At 47.0% G+C, this 21541-nt stretch overlaps 1 protein-coding gene across 8 annotated transcripts in view; it reads left to right on the top strand.

Annotated features, from left to right (window-relative positions):
• Nucleotides 1-651: 651 nt before the first annotated feature.
• PGS1 (phosphatidylglycerophosphate synthase 1) overlaps nt 652-21541 on the top strand; it is a 33606-nt gene continuing 12716 nt past the window's right edge. For 2 of the 8 annotated variants that reach the window (XM_039501558.1, XM_039501564.1), the window contains exons 1-7: nt 1053-1263; nt 9958-10147; nt 12194-12271; nt 13327-13426; nt 14181-14370; nt 14956-15134; nt 20843-21376. In XM_039501558.1, the coding sequence (XP_039357492.1) occupies nt 1085-1263; nt 9958-10147; nt 12194-12271; nt 13327-13426; nt 14181-14370; nt 14956-15134; nt 20843-21376 (1450 nt within the window). In that variant the 5' untranslated portion in view covers nt 1053-1084. Of the gene's footprint in view, nt 698-1051; nt 1264-9957; nt 10148-12193; nt 12272-13326; nt 13427-14180; nt 14371-14955; nt 15135-20842; nt 21377-21541 lie in introns of those variants that run through there. The other 6 variants (XM_039501562.1, XM_039501563.1, XM_039501561.1 and 3 more) reach the window with 5 other exon arrangements.

Raw genomic sequence — 21541 nt, 5'->3', positions numbered from 1 at the left:
TGCATTATTATTAAAAGTGCCTTCAATGTGCTTAGCGCTGTGTAGCAAGACAGTCCATATCCTAGTGACCTTACAATCTAGAACGGGGGTCGGCAACCTTTCAGAAGTGCTGTGCCGAGTCTTCGTTTATTCAATCTAATTTAAGGTTTCGCGTGCCAGTAATACATTTTAACGCTTTTAGAAGGTCTTTTTCTATAAGTCTCAGAGTAGCAGCCGTGTTAATTTGTATCCACAAAAAGAACAGGAGTACTTGTGGCACCTTAGAGACTAACCAATTTATCTGAGCATAAGCTTTTGTGGGCTACAGCATCCAATGAAGTGGGCTGTAGCCCACGAAAGCTTATGCTGAAATAAATTTGTTAGTCTCTAAGGTGCCACAAGTACTCCTGTTTTTTCCTATGTCTATAATATATAACTAAACTATTGTTGTAAAGTAAACAAGGTTTTAAAAATGTTTAAGAAGCTTCATTTAAAATTAAATTAAAATGCAGAGCCCCCCCCCGGACCGGTGGCCAGGCCCCGGGCAGTGTGAGTGCCACTGAAAATCAGCTCGTGTGCTGCCGTCGGCAGCGTGCACTGGGCCTCCCCAGGGGAACGCTCTTTTGTTGCCAAACAGGGAGTGACGCTATTCTGGTCCCAGGCGGGTCGGAGCGCAGTGACGGCCCAGGGTCATGCTCCGCAGCAGTGAGTTCCATAGGTGAGGCCACTGCCTGTGCCACACCCACGAGCCCCCCCGGCCACGCGTCATCGGTTCGTAGCGGTCGGGTGGGACCCTGGACGCCGCAGTCACGGCCAGCACGGAGCCTCTGGCCGCGCTGGGAGAGGCGCTCGTGGTGCCCGGCAGCGCTGAGCACCGGGCCTATGGAAGGGGCGGCCCAGCCCGCCGCGCCCTGACACCCCCGGGGCCGCTGGGGCAGGCGGCCCGTGGGTCCCAGGCTTGGGGACGGAACCCAGGTGTCCGGGCCGGGCCCGGCTATGCGCGCGGGGCCGTGTCCGTGCCTCGCGCCCCAAATAAAGTTTTCGCTTTTGAAGGCGGTGGCTTGTTCGTCCTGTGGCGGCCGGAAGCGGAAGTAGCGAGGTTTCCATGGCGGCGGCCGGAAGCGGAAGTAGCATAGTCTCCATGGCGGCGGCGGCGGCGGCCGGTGGTCCGGTGTTGTGGCGGCGGCTCTTGGGCCTGCTTCCTCACGGGAGGCTGGGCCTGGCCGCGCTGCTCGGGCGCCTCTCGGACCGGCTGTCCCTCGGCCGGGACCGGCGCTCCCGGCGGTAAGAGCCGCGGGGCCCAGCCGGGGGCGGGGGGCGCCCGACGCTGGGCGCGGGGATGTGTGGCCGGCTCCTGGGGCCGGGCGGGGCGGACGCAGCAGGCGGCCCCTGGAAGCGTTGGGTAGGCGATGGCGGGGGCGGGGGCGGGACATGCCACCTGCGGCCAGGGCATGTCTGAGGCGCCCAGAGGCCACGGGGATGGCACATTTAAGTAGGGCTACGCTTTGATCACGGAGAGCCCCATATGAACGAACTCTGTGGAAGCGCATTTGATTTGGCCCCCCAACAAATGTCACTCGGCTTTGCCTTGCCCACCCTTCCGGCTCCATTTACGGAGGGGAGACCAGCCATGTGCCTGGTTGTAACACCCAGAGCCAGGCGCTGCTTGGGGGCAGTGGTCTTGCTCTCCAACACTGCCCTTTCTGTGACTTGATTTCTTTTTCCTCCCAACTCTGCTGTGAAATTTACTAAACATTTCTATTTCAAAATCATAGCCTTAGTGTCTGCATTTCTTTCTATTCAGGTCCTTATACTGAGTGTATTTGATGCCTTAGCTGATCCTCTGGAGTGCAGAGTAGTCCAGAAACCTGAGACCATTCTTTGTTGGGACACTGCTGATGCTCGCTGTCCCTAGTAATAAACAGAAATCTGTAGCGCCAGATTATGCAAACTAATGGGTGATGGGAAAAGAATGACTTCTCTTTTAAACTCTGAAAGGATCTGATTGTTTTGGGCTACAGATCAGGGTTTATTTTATCTGGCATGTGTGTTCCTGCTCCTGATCTCTCTATCTGGAGCTTCTTGCGGTGTCTTTTGACTAAAAACTCAGTATCATCTCAAATTCCAAATTTACGCATAGCTAACAAAAATCCCTCTAGAGTAGGGTAGAATAATTTAGTGATCTTTTTGGACTCCCAGGTTTGGCCTAATCCATGGCATCTCCAACTCTTTCATTCTGTGGATTCCTTGGTAACACTTGTCTTCCATTCGCAACAGCCCATTCCACCAGTTATTAAATTAATTCCTTTGGCAGACCACCAGGAAGCCCACTTTGAGAACTACTGGCCTAATCTTGTGGAAGGTGACTTTCTCTGGAGAGATCAAGAAAAGGAAATTGAATTTAGGAAAGCCTGTGCCTGATTTCGGTTGGAATCTTGTTTGGATTCTTGAGCAAATATTTAGTTTGAAAAGAAGTTACAATACTGTACAGCTTCCAGCCAATCCAAAGACAAATCTGCAAGATTCTGCATTGTCACAGTCTCTTAAGATCTTACTGTTTTCAGAGCAGCCTCCTGTTATTGAATGACAACCCCCCCCTTCCCCCCCCCCCAAAAAAGACAATGCAAAGTCTCAGGATATAAATTATTACTGAGGGGAATTGTAACTGCAGCATTCACAGAGCACAGGCCAACTGCCTCACTGTAGATGGCACAGTTTTGAAACGAAGCCCTTTAGCAATTACCTTTTTTCTGGCACCATGTATGTCTTATTACCCTGCTTTCTGAGATATTTCATCTGGGATAATTCCATGCTCAGTCTCCAAATCTGATTCATATTAAGAAAAGTTAGCATTCCTTATATCCTCAAATTATATCCGTATCTTGAAGAGAGGCTTCCAGTTTTCTTTAATTTTTTCATTTGCCCTGAAGTTGGGCACAGCATTTTGTGTCTGTTTCTTTAACATTTTTGCATCTAAATTGAGTATAAAGAAGCGATTGCTGAATTAGAGCCATGTTATGGTTCATCCTCTACCCTTTTGCTCTCTTGTGTTGGAGCATAAGATGGCCACTTACTGCCCTTTTATTCTGGGCAGATTGCATACTGACATTCCAAGCTCTGCAGCCATGAATTCTTGTAGAATACCATATATTGTGGTGGTCTCAAGTTCAGATGAACTTTGACTTTAGCAGAAATCTCCTGCTAATAATGCTCTGCAGTTAGCATATCAGGGGCAGGAAAAGCGCCTCACTAAAAATGTTGGTACTTGTACAATAGGAGTGTAGTTATTATATGTTTAAACAGTAACCCTCAGCAGCCATCCACTTACACGAGATGTGTGGGGCATCCATTTCCTTCATTCATCCACTAAATGGAGGCATCAGATAGAATGAACCTTGCTGAAGACTCTTGCTTTTTTAACATGTGGTGTCCTATTTTGTAGTAACTTGCGAGTTGGCTACTTTTCCACCAGCGTATTTCTGTTAGATACCTACACCATCCAGTTGGAGACTGAGTGCCAACACTAGCAATAACTGCTACTAAATACATTGGGACTCTTTTTAGAAGATACGAATGATGACGCCTTTGTGCAATGTACACACATTTTAAAGTATCAGAGGGGTAGCCGTGTTAGTCTGGATCTGTAAAAAGCAACAATGAGTCCTGTGGCACCTTAAAGACTAACAGATGTATTGGAGCATAAGCTTTCGTGGGTGAATACCCACTTCATCAGATGCATGACGAAGAAGAATTTTAAAGTCTTTAAATTGTCTTTGATAGTTGTGAGTCTTGCATTATTTGGGAAAGACCATTTGCTGCTCGTATTACAGGAAGTTTGTTGCAGTCTCATAACTACTTGACCTTGTCTCCACAGATGTTCTGACTATTCTGTTCTCACCAATTCACTTGGGTACAGTAAAACTTACTTAAAGATTTATTATCAGGAGATGGTGAACAACGAGTTCCTCTCATTGTTCGCCATCTCTTGATACTTAAAACTTACTTAAAGATTTCTTAAGTGACAACCAAGCCACAATTTCTGTTGCCAATGTCCAACAATTGCTGAAAAATCAATTTCCAAAATTGCTGAAGAATCAATTGCTGAAAAAGTGGTTGGATGCATTAAATCTGGTTTGCAAAGCAACTCCAGTATTAGCTGTCCATGTTGTCTCCTGGGCAAAAGGGTGAACATCTTTCTTGTATTTAGTCTACTTAATTCCTGGTATTTTTAATATAGTAAGTTATGTTTGGGGAGAGGTATCTTCTTAGCCTGTGAATCACTGAAACTTTCATTTCACTTAACAAAATTCTCACAAGTATCTCATGGTGGTGTTTTGTTTTTCTAACAGTACAGTAACTCCTCACTTAACGTTGTAGTTATGTTCCTGAAAAATGCAACTTTAAGTGAAACAATGTTAAACGAATCCAATTGTCCCATAAGATTTAATGTAAATGCGGGGGGTTAGGTTCCAAGGAAATTTTTTGGGGGCAGACACAAGACATTATATTGTATAATGTACAGTACTGTACTGTGGTTGGGAAGTGCCCCTGGCTTACCCCACACAGGCACAGCCTGCTGCAGGCAAGGATGCTAGGAAGCACCTTTGCAGCAGCTAGGGTGATCAGATATCCCGATTTTATCGGGACTGTCCTGATATTTATTTGTTTGTCCCGTGTCCCCCGGCCCTGCCCCGACTCTGCCCCTCCCCCCATTGAATCCCTCTCCAAATCCCCCCCCCAACTTCCCCAAGCACACCGCATTCCTTCCCCTCACCCCTCCCTCCCAGGCTTGCGCTAATCAGCTGTATGGCAGCACAAGCACTGGAGGGAGGGGGGAGAAGCAGGACACGGCAGCTAGCTCAGGGGAGGTGGAGCAGAGCGAAGGTGAGCTGGTGTGGGGGGCGAGGCGTGGAGCTGCCAGTGGGTGCACAGCCCCCACCAGTTTTTCCTATGCTCTGGTGGCTCTTGTTTTTGTCTTTTCCTCCGCCACTGGCTCTTGGTGTGTTTTTGTTGTCGTTGTTGTTGCTCTGCCGGCAACCCCCCCCCCCCCCCAGCTGTTTGGTGGCGCTTAGGACTTTCTGGGAGGGAGTGGGAGGAGCGGAGACACAGCACTTCCCTGCACCTGCCCCTCCCTCCCAGAAAGTTCTAAGCGCAAAGTGCTGGGAGGGAGGGAGAGGAGCAGGGAAGCCCCACATCTCCACTGCTTTCCCTCCCTCCCAGAAAGTCCTAAGTGCTGCCAAACAGCTGTTTAGCAGTGGGTGAAGCGCTGGGAGGGAGGGGGAGGAGGCGTCCGAGAAGCAGAATTTGTGCAATGCTCCTTTGTAAAGTCACTGCTTTTCCACAGAATCTTACAAGCAGGCAGCCAAATGATGTTATAAGGGAGCATTGCACAACTTTAAATGAGCATGTTCCCTAATTGAGCAGGGATGTAAGATTGAAACAATGTTAAGTGGGACAATGTTAAATGAGGAGTTACTGTACAACTTTTACAGCGTGAGCCAGTGCACACATGACTCTTTTCATTTTTCAACCTGTGTGCTGCTTTACCCTTCCTGGTCTCCTGGCATCTTCTTTGACTGATACTTTTCTAGTGGGTGGGAGGTGAGCAGCAGCCTGACCTGTGAATGCTGAAGTGACCTTATAGACTCCAGTGAGAGTGTGGCTTGCTTCTCTCCTTGGTGGACTTAAAACAGAGAAAGCAAGAGTCTGGGAAGAAAAGAACAGGCCATATGTTTAGCATCACACTGTTGCTTGGTCTTGGCAGTTCAAAGAAGTTGCTGTCAGGCTTCTCTGCTTGTTAGCTGCATCAGTGTTTTAACCACAAAATCAATTTTCAGACTCAGCCATTGACCCTTAAAGCTCTGAAAAATAAAATAACAGTATATACCCAAGTGCTGAATTTCAAGGCAAGAGCAATTTGCAGATCCCACTGTGTGGTGACTTCTGTGTGGGTGAAAGGACTGAGCTGGATTCTGCAGTTTCAGTTCATTTCCTGTACTGTAGCTGAGGTTTTACAGTGAATCGTAGCTTCTGAGTTCCCTCTAGTATGTACAAGTCTGCATGACAAAACCACAATTCTTAAAAATAGAATGTCCAGAAAAACTCCCATCTATAAATAGGGAATGGATTTTATGCAGAAAAGATTCAGTTTTACCTCTACTAGTTCTGGTTTCTTTTTCAGATTAGTTCGGCATTGTTTGTTGACTGACTTGAAAGCTTTTTCTGTCTGTTCTTGGACACTATTGGTTTGTTGGAAATGTGGGTTCTAGTGGTTTCTCCTTAACTTAGGGTTCCGATGGCTATATGCGCAGAACATTTTTGGGATGATTCGCAGGTAGTTGCCTGAGCTATTTTCAATGGTCTGTGGGTAGAGGTATCTGCTTCCATACACTGCTGCTAGTTACAGTTGACTAGTGCCAAATTTGTATTCACTTTGAAGGGTTTTGTAACCCCACTTATAAAATCCTGTAGTCTCCACCTCAGATAAATTATAAACACTAAATCTGCCTTACAGAGATCAAGTGATGCACTTACACATTTTATTTTTAATCTTAGAGGCATCAAAGAAGATTACAAAGGGCAACCAATGCCTATCAACACACACAGAGAACCTGGCATAAAGTAAAATCTTTCCCACAGTGACAAAGAACTTCCAGAAGGGTATTTATGAAGCCATACCTAGTTCTGGGCTTTTTATGGAGGAGTGTAGTTTAATTTCGGTCTTCAGACTTTCTGCAGTGAAACAACTTCCTTGAAATCTCAAAAATGCTATTGAAAAATTTCCTTTTGAAACTTGATTCTAGGCCGTTGTCATGTCATTTGGGAAATGCAGTTTGCATCAGGCTTGGCCAGCAGTCTAGTGAGGAAAATATTCATCCTTGATTGTGTGATTTGCTAGTTGCTGTCATGTTGCATGTAAAATTTGCTGCCCCCACTTCATATGGAATAATTGTAGGGGTCAATAAACCTTTCTGATACAAGAGTAGCTTGTAGTGCTGTCTTCATTGTGGCTCTCCATGCCCTATACTTGTGTGTGAAGCATTTCTGCATATCAATGTGAACTTAGGCAGTGTGAGCTTCCTGATTCCTCCTATTTCCCAGCTGGCTTCAGTGATAAGTCTGTTGCCATCACAGTGGGTCTCTGCTCAGCCTGTATCTGTGTAGGTCATGCTGCAGGACATAGTAAACAAAGACCTGTGTGCTTGCATGACGCTGCTCAGCTCCTGTAGGATGCAGATGAATATCTTAAAAAAACAACCCTTAAAAATGCATTTCACATAGTAGCTGCTTTTGGAAATGGCTAGGGAAATGCTTTAAAATGTCTTTCCTTTGGGGTAGGTTTCCATTCCTCTTCAAGATCAAATTACTGCAGTTCATGGTTGCTAAATTAAAGTTCAGTCCGCATGATCTGCTAGGAATTCTTGTACAAGCTGACTCCATTGCGATGAATAGGCAGTCACAAACTGTTGGATTTTTTGGGAAATGCCGTTGCAAACTGTCTGGCTTTTATGCAAGGGCTTTTGCAACCTCGTGAAGATTCAGTGTTTTATCATGCAGTAAATAAGTGAAATCATCTTATCTTCCTGGAACCTGTGGTCATTTTGGCTTTGGATGGTGGTAAAACTAAAGAGTTCCTCATAAAATGCTGGTAATACTCAAGAGGATTTTCTTTGTATGAGATGATGGAGTGTGTCAGGGCAGATCAAAATTACAGGATTGCATGTTGGCCCTGAGGGACTAACCACTCCTCAAAGATATGTGGAGTTTGAACTGTTCTTTGAAACTTTTTTTTTTGTAAAAATGTTTCCTGCAACTCATTTTCCAGTTACACTTTACAGCTTCAGTGAGTGAAACCTTGACTTCCTCCTTCCAATCCCTTATGCTCTGTGTGACTCTGCAGTTTCTTCCCATTCAGTTTTCAGCTCCTTTCTTTTATCTGCGGCATATTTCAGCACTTGGCAGCTTTCTCTGGGTTTTTCAGTGAGGGGAGTTCCTGAATTGTGGTGTTTCTGACTTGCAGCATTATGCATTCAGTGGCTTTGCTAAGACTGGTGTTGGATGCTTTGCGTGTTGTATGTTTTGTTCTGGATCAGTCCTGAAGTACTTGTTTTATTAAAAATGTGGATTCAAAAATGTGTCTTAAAGGCCACACACCGTTGTGAAAGCAGTTATAAAGCTCTTGGATTGGATTATAAGAAGTGTGGGGGGGGGGGAGAACGACGACACAAATCAGAGCGGCTATAACAGAACGGAAAACAGTTTTGGCCACAATGAAGCTGATGTTTGTGTAGTAAAGGCAGTGATGAGTGATTTGTCCCAGAGTTGGCAGAGAGCATGGTAAGATTATAAAGAGAGCCTTTGGAAAGCTGAGTTAGAATGGGTGATCCTAGGAGTTACTCTAGTGCAGGGGTCGGCAACCTTTCAGAAGTGCTGTGCCGAGCCTTCATTTATTCATTCTAATTTAAGGTTTCGCGTGCCAGTCATACATTTTACATTTGTAGAAGGTCTCTTTCTCTAAGTCTATAATATAGAACTAAACTATTGTTGTATGCAAAGTAAATAAGGTTTTTTAAAATGTTTAAGAAGCTTCATTTAAAATTAAATTAAAATGCAGAGCCCCCAGGACCGGTGGCCAGGACCCAGGCGGTGTGAGAGCCACTGAAAATCAGCTCGCATGCCACCTTCGGCACGTTTGCCATAGGTTGCCTACCCCTGCTCTAGTGTGTGTCTGCTCTCAGTGCCATTCATTGTCTTTCTTCCTCTCTTTGCATGTCTGCTCTGCTGCCCCTCAGGGAGCTTCTCCCTTTGTGGAATCTAAGGGAGTCACTGACATTCAGGTCTGCCTTCCTCTATCTTTTGCTCAGTTTCCTGCTTCCACATGTAGCTCTGGTGATCCTGCTGTGACAGACAGAGGTGAAAGGCAGTCTTAACATCAGTGAGATGTGTAATGCTGCAGGCCCACTTGCGTAGACTTACAGACTTTAAGGCCAGAATTGACCATCATGATCATCTAGGCTGACATCCTGCACATTGTGGGCCACAAAACCTCACTCACCCCTCCTGAAATAGACCCCTAACCTCTGGCTGAGTTACTGAAGTCCTCAAATCATGATTTAAAGACTTCAAGTTACTGAGAATCCACCATTTACATTAGTTTAAACTGGCGACTGACCCATGCCCCATGCTACAATGGAAGGTGAAAAACCCTGAGAGTCTCTGCCAATCTGGGGAAATTCCTTCCCAACTCCAAATATGGCGCTCAATTAGACCCTGAACATGTGGGCAAGACCACCCAGCCAGACACCTGAGAAGGAATTCTCTGTAGTAACTCGGAGTCCTCCCCATCTAGTGTCCCGTCACCAGCCTTTGGAGATATTTGCTGCTAGCAGTTGCAGATTGGCTACATGCTATTGTAGGCAGTCTTATCATACCATCCCCTCCATACATTTATCAAGCTTGAAACCAGTTAGGTTTTTTGCCCCCACTGCTCCCCTGGGGAGGCTGTTCCAGAGCTCACTCCTCTGATGGTTAGAAACCTTCGTATAATTTCAAGCCTGAACTTGTTGATGGCCAGTTTCTGTCCATTTGTTCTTGTGTCCACACTGGCGTTTAAATTAAGTAACTCCTCTCCCTCCCTGGCATTTATCCTTGTGATGTATTTAGAGAGAGCGATCAGATCTCCCCTCAGCCTTTGTTTGGTTAGGCTAAACAAATCAAGCTCTTTGAGTCTCCTCTCCTAAGGTAGGTTTTCCGTTCCTCGGATCACTCTAGTAGCTCTTCTCTGGACCTGCTGCAGTTTGAATTAATCAGTATTCCAGATGAGGTCTCACCAGTGCCTTGTATAGCGGCACTAACACTTCCCAGTCTCTACTGGAAATGCCTCGCCTGATGCATCCTTTGCTCATGTACCTGGATGGTGTTTGTAGGAAACTGCAGTTCCATCATGCAGAATTCCTCAATCTGTCTTTTCTTTGCCAGATCATCATGGCTGCTGCTGGCCCCATTGCTCACCCCCGCGGTTCCTCAGGTCACAGCCCCATCGTTCTGCGTTTGTCCTGAGGGAGCGCACAGGTTCCAGTGGATCAGGAACCTGGTTCCAGAGTTTGGGGTTTCCAGCTCTCACATCCGGGTGCTCTCCTCCCCGACTGAATTCTATGAGCTCATGAAGGTGAGTTGTGTGCTTCCAGCATGTATGTGGGGAGGTGGGGGCAGCTGTTAAGGTGGTTGGTATGCAGGTTCCATAATGTATCTCTCCTTAGACATGCAGCAGGGCTGGTATGAGAATTTCCTTGTTCAGTTTGATTGTTTGGATCTTGTCACAGTTAAAATTAGCAACCCTACATTTCAGAAATGCTCAAATGTAGGGATGCGGAGTTCTTAAAATGACAGTGTTAGGATTGCCTTATGACTTGTAAGTTACTGGGGAACAGGATTGGCCAGACCGGGGTACCAATGAATGAGTCATTGGGACCTCCAGGAGCTTCCGCAGACAGGCCTTCCTTTGTAAAGTCAGTGTTGGAGGAGAGATGCTACTGGCAAATGCCACACTTACCCTCTGTGTGGGACAGGTGGGGAAGGTGAAAGCACTCAGAGGCATAGGCACTGACTCCGCGGGTGGAGCACCCACAGGAAAAAATGGTGGGTGCTTAGCACCCTCCGGCAGCCCCCCATCAATGCCTCTCCCTCCCCCCAGCACCTTCTGCCCACCTGCGGCCCCATGGATCAGCACCCACCCCCCGTGCTTGCCGCAAATGAGCTGTTTTGTGGCATCAGGAGGCGCTGGGGGGGAGGAGCAAGGGCACAGCGCACTCGGGGGAGGGGCAAAACTGGGTGGGAAGATGTGGAGTGGGACGAGGCAGGGGTGGGGCGGGGCAGGGCACTGGGGGAAGGGGTGGATGGGGGCGGGGCCTGGGGGAGCACTGCCCAGCAGATTAGAAACTCTAATGCCCAGAGGCATGGCAGCTCAGTTTCTGGGCAGGATGGAAACTTGAGCCCTTGAAAGGGAGAAGACAGGAATACCAAACTCCACTGGCTGGTCCTGGCCAAGGAGTGCAGCATCATTGAATCCTGGGGAAGGCATGAATCTTGCCCTCTTGGACAGAAACAAAGCATTAGGATAGGAATCAAGGGAGTTAAAATGACCCCAGAAGGAAAAACTCTCGCTCTGTTGAAGGTTCAGGTGGTGCAGAGTATGGCTCTGCCCTGAGTGCTTAGTGGTAGTAGCTACAGGGAGCAAGTTACCCACTTTTCCAGAGGCCGCATTGATTTCCTGCTTATTTCTGGATGGGAATGTGGATGTAAAGGTGCTGAAATTGCTCTATAAAGCCTCTACGTGATTTGCATCCTGGCCGCCCAAGACCTGCCTTTCTCCTTGCATTTCCCCACTGCACTGCGCGAGGACTTTCCTGAAGAGTCCCTAGATCAGGAGTTCTCAAACGTCATTGCACCGCGACTCCTTTCTGACAACAAGAATGACTACACAACCCCAGAAATGGGGACAGAACCCGGAGGCAGTCCGAGCCCTGCTGCCCCGGGGGAGGAGGGACCAAAGCTAAAGTCCAAGTGCTTCAGTCTTGGGCAGGGGGCCTGTAGCCTGAGTCCTGTCACCCAGGGCTGAAGCCAAAGAAGCCCATGGACTTCAGTCCCAGGGAGTGGAGCTCGGGCTTGCCAAACGCCAGCCCTGGTGACCCCAGTAAAATGGGGTTGCAATCCACCTTGGGGTCACAGTTTGAGAACTGCTGTCCTATATGGATGTCTGTGGGCGGGAGGTGTATAATCTCCTTGCTAGAATGTTCCTGTTCATCTGACAGAGCCTGTGATGACCTTCTCAGACTTTCACCTGAGTGAGGTAGTTTGGGGTTGGGGTTTGCAGATGGGAAAGAGCCTATTTTTCACACATTCTTGTTTTGACACTTAGCAATTGGTGCCTTTATGAATCAGAGAATAAAAATAACTACTTGGGTAACACTGAAGGAGGGAAAGTCAAACCCTCTTTTTGCGGATACAGACTAACACGGCTGCTACTCTGAAACCCTCTAAACTGGTTGAAGTTAAATGTGTCCCATCGGGGACCTCTGCTGCTTGTCTGTGGCTTAATTCTGTAGCTGACAGGACTATGAAAGGGAGTCGGTGTTCTCTGCAGAACCAAGAGTGTTTATGAAATCACAGCTCAGCCTGTGAACGTGCACTTGTTTTCCTCTTCCACTGTCCTCAGGAACAGATAAAGGCAGCCAAGCAGCGAGTGGTGGTGGCTTCTCTGTACCTCGGAACAGGACTCCTAGAACAGGAGCTGGTAAGTGTGGATGGAGGCTTGAAAAAATACCTACTTGGGTAGGTGCCCTGTGCATTCACCTTTGCACTAGCTGGAGTGGGGTGTCCATCTGAGCACCTGGACTCAGACTTTCCCTATGCTTCCATGCTCTCGCTTGGGAGCCTTTCAGCATGGCTCCAGACTGCACATGGGGCTTGGCATGCCAGAAGGGCACGTGAAGGACAGGCTCAGGGAACGTGTGGTGTAAACCTGTTACTGATCTAAGGAACTGTCCCATGCCAGGAATCTGGATGGGTAAGGGGGTTAAAAGTTATTGGCACAGTTTCCACAGATTTTCTCCTACTATGCGGTTGCTGGTACCCACACATTAGCACTTGCCTTCAAAAGGGTGGAAGTAGTTTTAGTGATGCTAATGTGGTAGTCTGTATTGTGTGCCCCCTGTGTACTGCATGCAGGTGCAGTGAGTGTGATCTGTATGCATACAACTTCTTGTCAGCCTGTCGTAGCAAGGGGGAGGTCACTGTTTTGCCTCATGTTGCTTTACCTTCTCTGCTCTCTGCCTTTCCCTACTGGAAACAAGGCTTTTCTCTACAAAGAGCTTTGAGCAGAAATCTTGAGCCCTGAAATTATTCTGTAGCTTGAAATACAAATTCCACTATGAGGACAAATCCAGCAGGTGGGCAGATTGTCTTGGATGTTGATTTGTTTGGCTTCCTCTGTGGATCTGTAACTGATTTAAGACTTTAATCTGCTCATAATAGGAGCAGGACAGGTTCTGCAACTCATGGGAACTGCTCCCTCCCCTTTTGGATGGCAGTGGAAGTCTCTGGTCTAGGAGTGGGGTTGGATGACTCTCTGCTGTGCATAACTGGAGTTCAGAGCCTTGAATCGTGGCTTTGTGTGCAGACAAAATCTATACCCTTGTTGTTTTTGATGCCCGAGATGTTGTTAGTGCTTTATATATTAAAAAAGAGGCAGGGTCACTGCCCCAAAGAGGTTAGGTCTAAATCAGAAAGATTGATCACTGGAAAGTTTCACTTTCTCTGGGTAATGTGCAGTGTGACTCTTCCCCTCAGGTGGATTGCATAGAAGAAACACTGGAGAGGTCACTGCAGGCAAGTGGGCCCTCTGACTTCAGAGTTTCCATTCTTCTAGATTTCACAAGGGGATCTCGAGGTAGGTATTATGGGGTGGCCCTCTTCCTGCCTACTTCAAAGGCTCGTTTACAGCAAGCAAACTGGATTGGTCAGATGAGCTTGGAGGTCCTCGCTCTAAAGAACAGCTTATCAGACCCAAAGGTTTAAAATCTGCTCTCTCCTAAAACCAGCTCTGTTTTGCTGTGAACCACAGGTCATCAAAATACAGTAGCTTTGTATTCTCAGGTAACTTTCCAACATGGTAGTATTACTTCAGAAAATAAATGACAGGAACACTAAAATAGCTGAGCCAAATCCTGCCCTCAGTTACACCCAAGCAACCCCCCCAACTCCAGTTCCTGTGTCAGTGGCATTTGCTCCACCCTCCCCACCCCGCCCTCTTTTCTGCTCCTTCACTTTGTAAAGGAGGGTTGGAGTTGGCAGAAGTGGTGGTGTTTAAATCCTCACTCCAGTTCAGTTAGTGTTACATGTAGCCAGGTGAAGAAGCATGAATGTGACCATCCTGCTAGGTAGTTTATAAAGCCCACCCACCAGTGGCCTTGGAATGCTGGTTACATCATGATAACATTAATATAAAATGCAAATAAATCCTCTCTTAAAACAAGAAGCCCTCTCAAAATGTCAAGCAAATAAATCAACAGATCCTAGGGAAGGCAGCTTCCAGCTTGGGTGGGGGTGTGTGTCTATTTTGCCCTCTTGTTGGGGTCCTGACCAGCAGATCTGGTGGTGTAGAAAACTGGCTCCATGTATAACTATTCCCATCTCTCTCTCAGGCAGGAAGAACTCTCGGACCATGCTACTTCCCCTGCTGAGAAGGTTTCCAGAGCAAGTTCGTGTATCCCTCTTCCATACTCCAAATCTGCGTGGGCTTCTCAAACGCTTAATCCCTGAGCGTTTCAATGAAACCATTGGGCTGCAGCACATCAAGGTTTACCTCTTTGATGATAATGTGATCCTGAGTGGGTGAGTCCTGCCTCTTTCCATCCTTATAAGTATTCTGTGCTGCATTTGGGTGAGGGGGAATTCCTGTTGTCCTGACTAGAGTTACAGAGAGAGGTCCAGTTAGGGATGTGGTAAAGAAGCAGCACTGTTAGAGCTGAAAATGCATATTGCTGGTCTTGAGACACATGCTGATAGCATTGTTTTCATTTGGAACCTGCTTGTACCTTAGTGAGCGCTATGGTGTTGCAACTGTCCCAGGATTCGGAGGGAAACCTCTTTGCATCTTGCTTTTGTGGCTCTCTTCCACATTAGCTGCACCGAGTTAGGGAGCTGCATTGTAAGCTGTTTGGGCTGGTCATCCTGTTCTGTGTTTGTACCGTGCCTAGCGCAGTGGTGTCCAGGTCCATGAATAGGGCTCCTAGGTGCTAGGATAATACAAAAAATAAATATCACTCTTGTTGGGGAATGTTCTTTAAAAACTGAAATTGGGGCATTTTGTGTTGTAATTCTTCAGCTGTATCTAGGCCTGTGCAATGAGATACGTGATGAGGATCATGTGGTTGTGCTCTTTATCCTGGCCATTCTTACCTTCCTCTCCTCCCCCAGTGCAAACTTGAGTGACTCGTACTTCACCAATCGGCAGGACCGCTATGTGTTCCTGCAGGACTCTCCTGAGATCGCAGATTTCTTCACTGAACTAGTGGATGCAATTGGAGATGTGTCGCTGCAGTTACAGCCAGATGATACAGTCCAGATGATGGAGGGGATGGTGCATCCTTACCAAGGTATGATAAAGTCATCTGACCTGTAATATGAGGGAGATCTGGTCCAGGTGAAGGAGGGAATAACAATGGGAAGAGATGGGTGGGGTGAGTCTGACTCCAAATACTTTATGGATCACTGGGGGTTTGATGTTGGTCAGCTGGGTGTGGGGAATCCCCTTCATCCCACCTGCTGAAAAACCAAGATTACTAGGAATTGCCAGACTGGATCTGCCCGGAGGTCTGTCTAGCCCAGTATCTTGTCTCTGACGGCAGCCAGTACTAGCTGCTTCAAAGGAAGATGCAAGGAACCGCAGAAGTCAGTTATAGAATAACCAGCCCGTAGGGTGCATTTCTTCCTAACCCCACTAGTTAGTAATTGATTTAGGCCCTGAAGCAAGAGGGATCGTATCCTTTCCAAGATTCTTAGCTATATTAATATAGTTCCCTATAAATATCCTGAGTGTATGTATGACTCCAGTCTGTTTTCAGTGAAGAGTATTTTGCACTCAAATGTGTTCTTGGCTTTCAGATAAGTGCCCAGTTGGAAGGAGGCAGGGACCCTATGGTGGAGGAATGGGCAGACAGGAGGGGAGACTATTTCAGATGACATGTGGTACTCTGGTAACGGTGTGTGTGGGTAAAGCTTATGCTGTGGACAGGAATACGTATTGCACAGTGCATTGTCCAGAGCATTGGACCCCTGCGACTTATGTTTAGTACTGCTTCCATAAGACAGTCTCAAGTACAAGGCATACGGGACTGTTGCTATGTTCCATGGGGAAGCCTAGTTCAAGAAATGCCGACTAGCAAAGCTGCTTCCTGGCAGCAGGGTGTCTTAAATGTCAGTAACGTTCCGATGTGGTGCTTCCAAAGCTAAATATAATAGAAGGTGGATCCAGTGAGCAATGACAACCCTCCAGCAGGCTGATTTTGTGTGGGATAATCCTGGAGGCAAACATGCCTGATAAAGAACCTTTCTTTTTGGCGGGTAGCATGCAAATATTTGTTTGCTGTGTCTAATCAGATAAATAGTCTTTTACAGTAAGACTCCTTAGTGTGTTCATCCTTCACAGGCCTAACACCCCACTGACTAGTTGCCTAGACACAGCTCTTTTACACATGGAAACCTTGCTTCCAATGGGTATAGATTACTTTACTGTTTGGAGCAAGTATACACCCTCTGGGCCCTGTCAGCCTTCATCAGCTTGCTTTACAGGTTGGTCCCTGCTAGGAGTCTGGGACTAATTTTTAAGCCCAAGAGAGAAGCCTGAGCATTCTTCAGTGGGTAGTTAGTGTTAAAGAGCTATATTAAATGTAGTAAATTTATTTAAGCATGAGCTTTCGTGAGCTACAGCTCACTTCTTCGGATGCATAGAATGGAACACACAGACGGGATATTTATACATACAGAGAACATGAAAAGGTGGAAGTATGCATACCAACAGGCAGAGTCTAATCAATTGAGATGAGCTATCGTTAGCAGGAGGAAAAAACTTTTTGAAGTGACAATTAAGATGGCCCATATCCCCTGTCTGTGTGTTCCATTCTATGCATCCGAAGAAGTGAGCTGTAGCTCACGAAAGCTCATGCTTAAATAAATTTGTTAGTCTTTAAGGTGCCACAAGTACTCCTGCTTTTTTTTGCAGATACAGACTAACACGGCTGCTACTCTGAAACCTGTCATTAAATGTAGTGTGTAGCTCTCAGAATGGTGGTAGCAAAGGGTGCTTTCAGCTCCTCCTGCCCACTGTGACGTAGAAGATGGACCAAACCTACCAAAGGAGGATCAAAAAGAAAGGTCTCTTTTGAACGAAGGATGCACATCTCCTTACTTTGTAGCTCCCTGTTATCTTCCAGAATGGCTTGATAGGTCAACTTAGGTACGCCTACTACACTACGACTATTCGAAATTGCATAAACGGTTTTTTTAAAAAACAGATTTTATAAATCGTGTGCGTGGCCCACACACAAACACATTAAATCGTGGTGTGCGTCCCGGTCCGCTAGAGAGCTATTTCAGCATTGCTGTGTTGCACGTAGCTACGCTATCCCCCCATCCCATAGTTCCTCCCTCTCCCCTTCCTTGAATTTCTGAGGTTGATTTTGGTTTGGTGGTTCTTGGTGGTTCTGTCATCAGTCACCTTCCGCTTCCGCAAAGCAAGCAGCGGCAGACAATTTTTTTTTTCCTTTTTTTGCTGGGATGCCATAGCATGGCATCAATGGTGGCTGTGTAGCCTTTTGTGACTGTCACGTGATGTGACTAGAGATGCCGCTCAGAGGGCGATTCAGCAGCAGCACAGCAGCAGCAGCATTTTTTTTTGCATGATAGCAGATGGGTTATCCATATCAGCCATACATACCATACCATATACCATAAATAAAATTGTCCTTTGCATTGTTGTCCTTTTTCCTGTTCCATTGCTGTTTGTGTTGTTGCTGCCTGGCCTCTTAGCCAGGCATTAAAACTAAAATTGGAATGAATGACTCCCTGAGTCAATCCTCCTTTGGTATCTAAATAGAATCAGTCCTGTCCTAGAATATGGGGGTCCTAGAATATGGGCAAGTGTACTAGAGAACCACTGTATCAGGAGAACCAGGAGAGCAAGCTGCTGTGTGAAGATCCTGCAGAAATTATGAGCTATTATCTTCACACAGGTGCTCCCCTGCAACAACCCCTGTTGATTCCGTTGTCCCTTCCCTCAGCTGGGCTTCCGTAGCATTGCCCCCCACTGTGTGATGAGTAATAAAAGATAAAAAATAATGTGGAATAAGACAACTTGTTAGTGATGAAAATGTGGAAGGGCAGCCTGTGGAAAATGAGTGTAGGACAGTAAGGAGTGTGGAGGAGGTGGAGAGGAGGACAGCAGGAGTTCTGCTGAGAGAGGGCAGCATTCTTCTTTCTTTACATGGGGGGGGGGGGGCTGGATTTTGACAGCCCCTGATGGATATGGAGATGATGGCTTATCCCCATGTTTGAACCATCTACACCAAAAACCCCCACCATCCTCCCTGAGATGCCATCAGATGATGGTCATTATGGTTAGTCCTTTCCTTTTGCCCTTTGCCAATGCTGGTGGATGATGATGTTGTGAACCACTCTTATTGCACCATGCACCATCACAGGCGGGATGGAGCATGGCGCTGCAGAGTGCTGCATCATGCAGCAGCATGCAAGCATTCAGTGGATAGCAGCATTGAGTAAGAAAAGATATAAGAGTCAAGAGAGAGAGTTTGGAGGTGGGGGGGGGGGGGTGAGCTGGGGTGGTAGCCGGGGCCTGACCTGACACCGCACTGTGTGTGTTGCCACCCTAGATGTTGATTGAGCAAGCCAGGCAATGCAACTTTTCGGAGAATGCAGGCAGACTCCAGCTGATCCATTCCATCCCATGAGTCCAGTCCCCATTTGATCCTTGGGCAGTGAGTGCTCCGCAGCATTGCGCTTGCCCCTGCTATGGCGCTCTGCTGATTTTTTTTTAAAATCTGTTTTTTTTCTTTTTTTTTTGATTTTTTGCTTTTTAAATAGTTTTGATTTTCATGATCATGCAGACATCCGCATGGTCCACAGATTTGCGATGCATTTTTTTATTTTTTTTTTTTTCTCTTTGGCATCTTTCTTTCTTTATAACAATTGGCAACAGCTGCTGCTTCCCAAACCTGCGGGCTTTCTCACGCTGGGCTTTTCATCCTTCTTCTGGCCACTGCATCAGAGCTCCAGATTGCTGTCCAGAGCGGGCGGGAGCTCACACACTAATCAGTGGGCCCACACACCACATAATCAATATTAATTACTAACCAAATACCAGCGTCCACTAATTATGGCTATAAGGTACGTTAAGATGAGCCATTAAAATCGATAAAAATGAGTTTAAAGTAAATAGTGTGTAAGTGGTGAAAAAGTTAGTGTGGCCTCCGTTAATCCCACGCTTGTTTGTAGACCAGCCTGGTGTACTCCCTTAGTGCTTATTGGTGCTGTTCCTAAACTGGGCAGCAGGGGTCACTGAAAGTGACCTAAGGGTCACCTTCCCCTTGAGAGAGGAACAGGCCATGTCTGCGGCTGTTTAATGTTTCTTCCCCAGCCCATGGAGATCTGGGAACTGCCCTTCTGCATAGGGGCATGTTATTCTGTGGCACTGCAGTGTGGAGACTATCAGACATGGGGAACTGAGTGAAATCAAAGGGAGACTCTTTGAGCTGAGACACGTTGAAATACTGTAGTCAGGCCTTCATCCATATGACATGATGTGGGTGGGCCTCTGTGTGTGTGAGCGTATGTAATGGGTGACAGTGCTGTCCAGTGTACATGCAGAGGGTGCTCTTGCATTTCCCCATAGGACAGGTAAAATTGCTGAGTCAAATCACAGGCTTTAGGTAATGGGATTCAGCAGGAGAGGAAAGTGGAACAAATGTGTCTCCTTCACAAACCCACAGTTCAAATTGCGATGAGATTCACAGATCCACCATAGGCTTGTTAAGGCTGCACGTGTGTGTTTTCCCAGTTCCCAGCAGAAGAGACTGGAGATCCCTTTGTTATAAAGTACAGTAAAAAGTTGCTGTGATCCTTTGACTGGATCAAATATCAGTCCCTAAGGAAAGCCCCGTCTGATTCAGAAGGGATTGTTCTGTTCTGCAGTGAAGTTGTGGGTGGTGTATCAGGTCTGCATCTGGCACAAACAGGATCCTGCACTGCACTCTTGGTAGACAGCACTTTACAGGCACTCAGATACCACAGTGAGGGGTGCAGTGTAAGAACCTGAGCAGAATAGGGTGGCATCAATTGAGTACTGTTCTGTGGGGCAGATGGGGCTAGTGTCTGCACTCTGCAGGTGATAGAGAACCTTTTGTAGAAAAGTAAATGAGTGGCTCTTAGTTCCCTCTGGCATTTGCCTAAAATCCCCATCTGGAAATTCTGCTGGCACTTGGTTCCTGAGGGATTTTTTCCCCCCCAGAAGGTCCCCCACTAAACCACCTGTGCAAATAGATAGACTGCGAATATAGGCTGCCTTTGGCACCTTCCAGTCCTCTTCAGAGGGCGGTTGTGGTGCAGAGCTTTCCCGGACAGCCATTCTGCCCCAGCCCTGCTTGGACCCTTTTCACTTCCCACTGAGCGTGAAGTGCTGCCCATGTTCAAGTCTTCCCTCTATGAAGTGATTATTCTCCCTCCGTCATGTGCTGCCCTCGCTGTGCTACCGTCCACATTTCGATCTTGGAGAGGCAGCAGATTATGCAGTCTCCATGGCCGTGGTTTCTTTGGGTGGCTTCCACTGTGGTCCTGACTGTGTGTAGTTTCCCTACTAGGCAATAGCTACCACATAACTCCGTGTCACTGATGCTTGGACCTCAGTGCTTCAGGAGCCAAACTAGAAAACAACATTACCCAAAAGAGCCACAGGAGTGTGAATTCATTGCTTCATTTACCATCGTGCTGGGTAGTCACATTTAAACAGCATGCAGGGAACTAGTTCATTTTTATATTATATCTATTATTCTCACAGCAAAATGACTGACCAAGCATCATCATTTTATCAACTACAATTGGTTAGCAACATAGTAAAAGCATCCTGATTGGTTAATAACTTAGATTGGTTAATAATGAAATCACGCAGTGATTTAATATCATGTGCTGCAAAGAGCCACGGGAGACACATTAAAGAGCCACTGGCGGCTTGCGAGCCTCAGCCTGAGTGTCATAGCTCTATATCTTCTGCTAGTCATTCCTTGTTTTCACTCAGGAGACAAGATGGCATATTGTGAAGTGGCAAATAGGAGAGTAATGGAAGTGATCAACGCTGCCAGGACGCGACAAGAACTCCACATGCAGACTTTTCATGGAAGGCGATCAGAAGGAGATCCGTTATTGCCCCAGCAAGACTCTAGTGCAGGAGGGGACCAAAAACCAGAACTGGACACCTGGATTTATCCACTAATTCAAATGAAACCCTTTGGGATTCAAATAGATGAGAGAGTCACAGAGACGTTGCTGACAGAGGCAGAGCGAGGTGCCAGAATATACCTCACCACTGGCTACTTCAACCTCACGCAAGCCTACATGGATCTTGTTCTGGGCACCAGAGCAGAGTATCAGATTCTACTGGCCTCACCGGAGGTGAATGGGTTCTTTGGTGCCAAAGGGGTGGCAGGTGCCATTCCTGCTGCTTATGTTTACATTGAGCATCAGTTTTACAGCGAGGTGTGCTGCCTTGGCCAGCAAGACAGGGTCCAACTGCTGGAGTACTCCAGGAATGGATGGACTTTCCACGCTAAAGGTGAGACAGCCTGTCCTTAGGAGGCCTTCTGTAGAGAGATTGAAGGTTAGCATAGATACAGAGCATCAGGCCAGTGGGAGGCTGGGTGGGTGCTTCATCCAGTTCTAAGCTATATGTCCCTGTCACAACATACTAGGTCCAAAACATGCATACATCTGGATGGTT

This window comes from Mauremys reevesii, linkage group 15 (assembly GCF_016161935.1).
Source record: "Mauremys reevesii isolate NIE-2019 linkage group 15, ASM1616193v1, whole genome shotgun sequence".
NCBI classification, from domain to species: Eukaryota; Metazoa; Chordata; order Testudines; family Geoemydidae; genus Mauremys; species Mauremys reevesii.
Note: the sequence above shows the minus strand (reverse complement) of the source record. Positions and strands in the feature narration are given on the sequence as shown.